The sequence below is a fragment of the Eublepharis macularius genome, chromosome 10 (genome assembly GCF_028583425.1).
Source record: "Eublepharis macularius isolate TG4126 chromosome 10, MPM_Emac_v1.0, whole genome shotgun sequence".
Taxonomy (NCBI): domain Eukaryota; kingdom Metazoa; phylum Chordata; class Lepidosauria; order Squamata; family Eublepharidae; genus Eublepharis; species Eublepharis macularius.
This window is the reverse complement of record NC_072799.1, coordinates 20114158-20124194: the sequence shown is the minus strand read 5'-3', so window position 1 is coordinate 20124194 and position 10037 is coordinate 20114158. Positions and strand designations below refer to the sequence as shown.

The 10037-nt window shown below is 43.7% G+C and overlaps 1 protein-coding gene across 1 annotated transcript; it reads left to right on the top strand.

Moving 5' to 3' along the window:
• The first annotated feature begins 220 nt into the window (after positions 1–220).
• Positions 221–3995, top strand: LOC129336974 (uncharacterized). The gene is made up of 4 exons (XM_054990408.1): positions 221–695; positions 817–891; positions 1746–1829; positions 3300–3995. The coding sequence occupies exons 1-4, from the start codon at positions 221–223 to the stop codon at positions 3752–3754; spliced, it is 1089 nt and encodes a 362-aa protein (XP_054846383.1). The 3' UTR covers positions 3755–3995.
• The last annotated feature ends 6042 nt before the right edge of the window (positions 3996–10037 follow it).

Here is a 10037-nt window from a genome sequence, read left to right as displayed (position 1 = left end):
ATAATGTGGTATATCGAAATTTTAATTTTTGGGTCAACATTCTGCGCCAAATCTAACGGTCACAAAGGACCTTTTGCGCATGCTCTGGATGATTGAGTGGGCTGATTCCGGGCGTGGAGCCGCCATCGCTGAAGAGTCTTAAGTAGGCAGAAAGAAAATCTGATCACTACTGTCTCAAGGTGGGTTTTTTTTCCTCTGGTCACCGATTCTACTGGAGGCCATGGAAAACTCAATCAATGTCCGGACCGCGACATGGCGTGAAAGAGAAATTATTGATCTCTTGGACTTGTGGGGGGAGGACAAGATCCAGGAGGCCTTACGCAGATCGCATAGGAACATTGACTGTTTTCGAAAAATTGCCAACCAAATGGCTGCTCGTGGTCACAAAAGATCTGCTCTTGAGTGCCGGAACAAGACCAAGAGTATGAGACTTGAATACAAGAGGGTGATTGCCCATAATGGCACATCTGGGAATGCGCCCACAACTTGCGCTTACTTCAGAGAGCTACACAGCATACTAAGAGGGGACGCAAGTGTGAAGCCAAAGCGCATCGCTCGTAGCCTAAATCTTGCAGTGCAGGAAAGTTCCAAACATCCAGATGTTACACCTGCAGACGGCTCGGAAGAGCTCTTCAGTCATGATCTTGTCACTGTTGACTACGAACAGATTCGGAGCTCGACGCCTGCACCTAGAGGTAACATGGGTTGTCCATTGCTTGCACATGGTTGATTAACTCTTTGTTGATGCTTGCCGGGCAAGAACAAGTAAGCTCAATGTTCATTTGTTTTGTTGTGTTTTTCTCTTTCTGTTAAAAGCACACAGCTCCATGTCCACAGAAGAGGAAACGGACTGTGACCTGGATCACACAATAGATGGCCTGGCAGACAAAGGTGAGTGATGCAAAGTACCTTCGCAATGCTCCAAAAACCTTGAGGTGACATGGGACAGCACTTATTTCCCTCATAGATTGATGTCCTGGATGCATTCCTGGACAGCGGGATGTGCTGTAGGATTCTGTTTCCGGAATCAAGTTAACAATCTATGGTGTTCACCAAATGAAACACTTTCACTTGAGCTATTTGAGAGGAAAAACCCATAGTCAGACACAATTACAAGCGCACATCAGCACATGGACTTGTCATGGACGATGCATTGGAACAGCTGATCCATGCTTGCCTGAAAGCGATGTGTGGCCATTCACAACGTTCCATTGTGTCGGTGGCCACATCAAGTCAAGTCACAATGTCGAGTTGTCGACAACAGCAGAAAGGCAGGGTGATGTGTGCCCTTGACAATTCATAAGTTGTGACAATCCCTTTTGCAATGTTGGTCATCCAAATCATGAGATTTTTGTTTTGTTATTTTGTGGGGAAAATGATAGGTATGGACTGGTGCTTCCATGGCCACAGTCTACGACAACCGGACTTGGTGATCATGGGAAAGATTGACAATTATTGTGTGACACTAGTCATTTCATGCAAAAAAAATTTATTTTAACTGTTTTATTTTAGAGAAAAATCATGTATGGCGGAATTTCTTGCGCCTGTTCGATCAAACACGTGGTTAGATGGGATTTATAAAATGCTTGACATACTTGTTCATGGCGGGGTTTGTCTTATTCACTTGGGGATAGACCAAACAGAGTTGAAAGAAATCTGGACAATCATTCAAATATAAAGCGGAGCATTAAAGGATGCGGAGTGCATAGTTTGCTTTTGATCAACATCAATGTGTTTCCTTGCAGAGAACATGGAGCCTTGCAATGATGCCCAGGAAGACTGGACATCAGATCCGGTTGTCCCTTCATCTCCCAAGGAATCATGTCCAGGTGACTGTCAAAAAAATCAACATTTATATGAACGTATATATACACATACACACACACAAACATTCATACATATATTTATATGTAGATAGATAGATAGATAGATAGATAGATAGATAGATAGATAGATAGATAGATAGATAGATAGATAGATAGATAGATAGAGACATATGCATAGATATGCATATATGTATATATACACACACACGTGTATATATACACACATATATACACATATATACACACACACATACATGCATACACACACACACATATATGTTTATACATAGATATTGATATAGATATATATGTATGTATGTGTGTGTATACATAGATATAGATATAGATATAGATATAGATATAGATATAGATATAGATATAGATATGTATCTATGTATTTGTATATGTTTATGTATATCTATATGTATGTGTGTGTGTGTGTGTGTATATATATATATATGTATGTATTTGTATGTATGTATACACATACATACATACATACATACATACATGTGTGTGTGTATGTACACACACACACACACACACACACAAACACATACATACACACATACATACATGTATGTATGTATGTATGTATGTATGTATGTATGTATGTATGTATGTATGTTTTTGTATTTGTGTATGTGTATGTGTATGTGTATGTGTATGTGTATGTGTATGTGTATGTGTATGTGTATGTGTATGAACTACAATGCCAAGACCACGGCAATACAGCCCTGAAAAACCCACAACAACCATTGGTTATATAATGTTGAACGTTATTTCTTACACTCCACATAATTAAGACAAAGCACAAAAATATGTGCCAAGCCTTCACAAACTGTTGGCCTCTTTCTTGGACTCAAAACTTGGCTCACAGAGATGAATGCACAACTTAAGTAGTAATCGTTCGGTCTCTGTCTATCCCTTATTGACATTGCAATCCTACACATGATTGCTCCGGACACTGCCCTTTGAAAGGAATGGGTCAGGAATGGAGCGGATCATCTTATGGCTGCATTGTGAATGTTCTTTCCCTACCATGCACATGACAGATTTTACTTGGGTGGTTTAACACTCATGACCGCTCAGACATACCCATGCTTCACACTGCAAGCCAGACTTTTTCTGTCTCCTTTGCCATTTCTTTCTTTCCACTAAACACAAAAGGCCAACGGCACGCACCACACTTTCAGTCATCGACACCACGCACTCATCACAGTCTCTCAAACAGACATTGACTATTGCATCAATCCATCAAATCATGAAGATTGCGCAGATGACCTGACATGGCAACTCATGGATGTTCGTTTTTCAGACATAGCTTATGATGTGGACACCATGCTTGTTTTCTGACAATGTGCAAAGTGTCGTGTGGATTTAGTTCATGCTTTTGTTTCCAAAAATGCAACTGTGTTTTGGAGGGGGAAAAAAAGGCTTAAAACCACACTCTCCATTATCCCTGTCTCACAGGTGGATATCCTATGGATCTTGCTGAGCTGTCTCCGGGGACACGTCTCTCCAAAATAAGAAATAGAAAACGAAAAAATGCAGCCTTGTTCGGAGTCGCAGACAGAATGCTGAGCCAGGCAAAGGAGGTTCACCGTGAGCAGCTTGACGAATGGAGAATTGAAAGGAAAGAGACTGTTAAGTGGCTCGAGGAGGACAAGAGGGTGCAGAGGGAATTTCTAGAGGAGACTCGGCAGGAGAGGAGTGATCTTAGGGCTTCCTGGAGGGAGAATCTCGAAGTTATGAAAACAGCGGTCAGCACATTACAGACACTGGGTGAGATAATGGTACAGCAAAGGCTGAGTAACGCTCCCTCTGAATTGGGAAACACTCAACAGGAATCCCAGACCACAGCAACAAGAAATGTTAATGTGAGGCGTGCTTGTGTCGGTAGGGCAAGGGACAGGTTAACTTTGTAGCATCGGCAAAATGAAAAATAAAAATAGTTATTGATTGGTGGTCAGGTTACATCCCGATAGTTTTCTTTCCCACTTTGAGATGAGATGATGAAGGGATGGTTTTTTGGAAAATGAGCCCTCTTTGTGGCTTTGTCAGTTCATTTTTTCGATTACAAATTGGAATAACAAGTCAGACAAAGTTGAAGTCTGGAAAAAGGTCTTTGTTGTCACACAATAAAAACTATGTACATGTTAACAGTTAGACGTATTTCAATATATTCTTTTTTCTTTCAGAATAAACTTATCTGTTCAAAATGCTTGAGAGTTCAAAATGAGGGCGAGATAAACAGACAGGTTAACTGGGGGGGGGGGGTTGAAAACTTCCACAAAGAGCAATCAAAACAGTTCCAAAACAAACATTTTAAACCGTTACTGGGAGTGTTCACCACTGGCAGTGGTGGGGCCCGTGGAGGCGCTTTTCCTCTGTTGATCGCGTCGCTCCAGTCGTGACACCCTCCTTCCTAGGCGTGTCAGCCTACCCTCTATGGAGGTCACACGTTCCATCACCTTGGATACTGAAAGGAAGGAGTCAAATAATTAAGTCTCTTACAATTGGTGAATTTGGCATTAAAACATTCTTTGTAGCCATCTGTCTCTCTCCTTTTAATAATGAATTTTCAAAAACCATTGATAGTTTGCACCGGTGGTACAGTAACAATTGATGATCCTTTAAAAAAACAAAGACATCTCAGCCAGTGCAGAATGTCGCAAATATTCGAGCCAGCATTTTCAAATCAAACATTGATTTTCTTCTCTTAACAAACATTTGTAGGAGTGATTGAATGACATCTTTTTGGGGGGGGCCCCAAAGGATTAAAAACATATCTGGACACAAGTTACAGTTCAATTGACAGATCATGATGTTGTCAATAGTGGTGTGAGGGTTGTCATATGCCCCATTAATAGCAATGGTAGACTGACCGTTGTGGTGCAGCATTGCCATGAGGAGACGGTCCCAAATAGTGCACTCAATGGAAAGAAGTGTTGATTACTTTGAGTGGCACCTTTTCTCAAATATGGACCGTGTTTACATTTCTATTAATGGATGATTCAATGTGACACTCAGATGCCCATTGCAAACCTCTCCAATTAATAATGAATTGTTTTCAAACTCACTGGTGCTCCCAATGCGCCCCTCCATTCCCGAGACACGGTTGTACACATCATCTATTGAGTGCTGCCCAGGGCTGGTTTGGGCCTGTGTCCCAGAAACAGGCTCATCCTCCAACGTCACAGCTGAAATGTGAACGCAAACACAACAGTAATGGTTGGCACGGCAGGTTATGGTAATTGGATATTGTCATGCACTTCCGCACGCTTCTCAAAATCCACCACGACATTTTCACATTGCCTATTTTGGTTTGATACTCAAACTGTGTAGGATGGTGATTCTCCAAAGCATCTCCAAAAAGAAAAAAAATCAATCATTGAGAGGTTTTCTCCCCCTTCCACCCCACCAACTGGGCCTCCTCAGGAAAAAATATTACATATCCTGCACCCATTTATATTAACATTTGGTCCATTTGTCAAGGTAGATGTCAGCACCCCAATATAAGTCGCTGTTTTGCGACGAAATAATGCTTTCATCCATTGCAGGAATAAAAAAAACAAGGAATACAACCAGTACGGCAAACACAAATCAACCAATTCTTTGGGACCCCGGACTTCCCCCGTTACAGAAAAGTGCACTCTCATGTAACACATTCAATTGACATTTCACAATAATGACAAATAATTGCGGTTGTATTCTCAATTTTTAAATGAGAGATGACGACAAACAAGAACAAAAATCTTGATCATGAGCACATGGCGTTCCAAATTTCCAGGGGATGATCTGTTCTGATTTCTGAAAACAAAAAATATCAATTCCTTCAAATGGAATGCCTTGGGCCCTTACCAGCGGTGGATGCGGGGAGGGACAAAGCACCGCTTGGACCAGGCTCCTCCTCTGCAGCGCTGTCCCCTTCCTCTCCACCCGGGTTCATTGTCCCCTGTGATGCTGGTTGCACATCTTGGCTCCTTCGCACCGCTGTAAGGGAAGGGAATTCAAACGATGACTATTACCATCACAAGTTTTATTCTGTACATACATTGACCCTTATTCATCTGCTACCGTGATCAGGCTTTTTTTTTTTAATGAGGAAAACAGTCTTCAATGGATGTAGATTCTCTTGCCATGGTGGCTCACACAACCCAGTCTAATTCTTTGGGGCCATGGTATCACAATAACCATTGTTCAAGCTGACCACTGAGTTGACTCAACAAATTACTTCAAGCCCCCCCCCAACCCCCCCAACCCCCCCAAAAAACACCACTAAACAAATGGCTGGGTGATGTTCTCAGGCCACATTTGGCCGCCCTATAATTTTATTTCTGTTATGAATTTTTTTTTGGTATAACGAATTATCATTCTCACGGTGGGGGAGAATTTATTGTCATCCCAAAACAGGAGGGGACTTTGAAACTGTGCAGTGCACAGAGAAATGCGAGGAGTGGGTGTCCAGACTATGGGTGTTTTTTTATTTTAAAAAAATTTCTCACTTACCTGCGTGTCGGCGGGTTATCCAGCTCGGGCGCCCGGCTGCCTCCCAAAGGCGAAGCATGGATGAAAAATGCGCCGGGCGCCCACTTTGACGGGGTATCCCCTGCCATGCTTCGAGAGCATCGAAGAACGATCCCTTCACACGCTTGAATTTCGAGCGGCATTGCTCGGCGGACCGGGTGAAGCCCCTAGCACTCATCTGCCGGGCAAGCTTATGGAAAATAAGCCTGGTTGGCAGATGGGTGCTTTTCATCACCCGGTCCGCTTTGCCGCTCCTTTGGAGGATTTCAAGCATGGCCTCGACCTCCTCGTCCCGCCAGAAAACACCCTTCCCGCTCGGCGCCATTTTGTTAATTGAATACTGTTCTATCGAAAAAGTGGTTCTCCACTCCCGCTCATGATCGCACGCACACGTTAGAAATAAAAGGCGCCAATTTTAAAAATTGAGCGCACGGGAAAGTGAAAAAACAAATCGAACATACTAGGATATATCTATAAAAACTTATTAAATTCAAATCCTGATTAATGTGGTTGCAGACCCATCCATGTGTGAAAATTATTTTTACCATTTACAGGAACCGTATCTCAATAAATGGTTTAGGTTGCTAGAGAAGAGGAGAATACCCACCATTCGTCTTTGCGTTAAAATGAGATTAAGCTCACACAAATTGCCGCGAAAACCTCGGTAACAAAAGAAAATAATCCATTTTCAGAGAATGCACCTTTGCGGGGCAGGTTTTTTTCCCCTTAGGTTGGAACCAAAAATCACAAGGGTTTCCATTTTCCATTCATTAATCCATCCTTTCACTAAGTTTTTTTTCAACCAAATTATGCCACCTCCACTCTGTTCCTGACATGGCGGCTGAACAACAACCAAAATTGTTAGGGACCTGCCAACTGGTGGTGTGTGCCCATCTCTGCATCCATCCCGCTTTACAGTGCACACCTAAATGAATTGTTGATTTTGCTATTGTTGAGTACGGTAAGCACAGCATGCTCTTGGTTCCACTGTGGACAATTCACTTTGAAAAAGCCCACTGAATTAGCCATGGATATGTTCTCTCACGTCGAGGAGTCCCTAAAGTTAAAAACCTTAGCAATCCCTCTTATCTTTGTTCCCCAAAAAAATGCACAAATGAGCACAACAACACATTTTTTCCTATAAAAACAAAGTACTTTTTATTCACAAGCAAACATGTTAAAAAAATTACTGATTGAGAGCACCGCTTGAACAGATAATAAACAATGGTACAGCGATTTTCTGACTGGACGTTGACTTTTATCTGTTTATGCGACTCTCTAATCCGCAAGCAATATAAGTGGCAACTGCCTCTCTCACTGCCTTCCCCTGGTCCAGGTGGCTTTGTTGCTGTGAATCTTCTTGCTCAACTGCACGCGAGATGAGCAACGGGTCGTCAGATCCTCCATCCCCCACAATCGCGTGCCCCCGATCCTCACAGAGATTATGCAGAATGACACAGGCGGTGACAATTGTGACCACATTCTGCTCCCTGGCCTGCAGTCGATGGGAGAGGCACCTGAATCTTGCCTTCAAACGTCCGAAAGCACATTCAACTTTGTTGCGCGCACGTGACAGGCACCTGTCAAACCCTCTGTGCACCTCTGTCTCCGCAAACTTGCCATATGGCTTCATGAGCCAACGACGCATCGGGTAGGCTCCATCAGCCAGAACCAAAGGTGGCACGCGAACACCGTTGATTTCAATTGTGGGGTTCCCAGGCACAAATGATCCCGAGTCCATCGCCACACAAAACGCGGAGTGGGTGAAGACAAAAGCGTCGTGATTGCGTCCACTCCACCCTATCTCCGCGTCTATGAACCTTCCTCTGTGATCTACAGTTCCCTGGAGCAGTATTGATGAGAAACTCTTTCTATTTCCATACTGGTCCGGTTTGCCGCCTGGGGAACATATTGGGATGTGCGTCCCATCGATCGCCCCGATACAGTTTGGGATTCCAAGACGAAGGAAACCATCCATAATCTGTCAATCAAAGCAAAAAGTGTTATATCAACTTTGCACACTCACTGCTATGTGATGTCTTGAAAAATTTAACGACACTGTCACTGCCGGTGTGGGAATTCACTCCAAAGACGGAGAGCATAGCTTTCCGCTATTTCGATGGACAAATTATTGTCAAGGTAATGTTGCAAGGAGATTAGAGAAGCATCATGTTTGAAAGAATAGTTTCCAAAGGGACAGTTCTACTCACGGGCACCCCTCCACGAGGAATCAATGGTTGCTCAAGTGAATAGCTCTATTTGTCCAGTGTGTATAACTCTAGCCAGAAATACAATGCCTGTCATGGCATACACCAAAAAACGGAGATAACATTTTACAAGCCCCTAGACACTTTTAAAAAAAAATAACAGTAATGCTTCTATTCACATCACTATTTCTGGCAATCACACGCACAGTCACACTTCTGAAGCGGTGATGTTCCCGCAGTCTACAATGCCACATCTAACGTTTCAACCGCAGCATACTGGGCATCAATAGAAACACATGCAACACAATTTTTTTTCACCGAAATAACGTTATTTTGAAAAATAATAGAAAAAAAAATTCACCTCTCCAACATTGGGTCCAAGACACACGGTCCTGGAGAGGAGCTCCAGCTCAACTGCCAAGCAAAACTCGACTACCAAGGCAGCCACCGTTGAGCGTCCCACGCCAAAAATGTCGCTTGCGACTTGATAACTTGCACCGCTGGCCAAAAACCAAACAGCGACAGCCACCCGCTTGTCAACCGAGATTGGCTCCCGCATTGAGGTCCGTTGCCTTTCCAAATGGGGTCGAAGCGCATCAACAAGATCCCGTAAGGTTCTCCGGGACATGCGGAACCTGCAGATCCACTCCTGGTCATCCCATACTCGGAGGACAATCCGGTCCCACCAGTGACTGCTTCTCGGATAGACCCAGCAATCTCTGGGGTCCTCCATCTCAACCAGAGCGCACCACTGGCTCGAAAGATCACTGCCTCCCGCCTGGATCCGTCGACGCCTGCGGGATGCAAGGACAGCCAAGAGATGATGGCGGACGCGTCCTCTTCTAGAAAGATATCGGACAGCCGCTCGATTCCTCCTTGCGATGTACCGTAGGTACGACTCATAGAAGTCAGATGTGCAACGCAAAAGTATGGACACCACTTGCCCAACAAGGAACAGCAAGGTCTCCCTCGGAGCCATGGTGGTCATCCGCATCCTCCTCTAACACCCCACAAAGTTCACACACTCTGTACACCGGTTTTATGATGATTCAAATTGACGTGCACCACCAAAGGACCTATGGATTTTCAGAGTTTGGGCGCTAAATGGAAGTAACCAATCGGATGTCATTGTGGGCGTGGCGGCGCAATTACAGGGGTGCAATTTATCGATATATCAGAAATGTAAAAATAAATTTTTAAAAAACTTGCGTGATGGTGTCATCGGCGACGTGTTACATGGACACGCCCTGAAGTACGGATTTGAAAACAGAGATGTGAACAGACTTCTGCGCGCTGCATCCGTTATCCGAAAGGGGGTGTGAACATGAGCAGAGGAAATGCGCGAGAAAAGCAAGCGGAAGAAAGGCGGATAACAAGCGAACAGTAAGGAGGTGTGGATTCGGCCTGTATCTGGTGCTGGGTTTGCATCCAGAAATGTGGAGCAGAAAATTTTCCAGTGCTTCATTGTTTTCTT

Coding starts and splice junctions, on each gene's coding strand:
- LOC129336974 (XM_054990408.1), top strand. CDS start 221: ATGGAAAACTCAATCAATGTCCGGACCGCGACATGGCGTGAAAGAGAA. Junction 696..816: donor CTCGACGCCTGCACCTAGAG/GTAACATGGGTT, acceptor TTCTGTTAAAAG/CACACAGCTCCATGTCCACA. Junction 892..1,745: donor AGATGGCCTGGCAGACAAAG/GTGAGTGATGCA, acceptor GTTTCCTTGCAG/AGAACATGGAGCCTTGCAAT.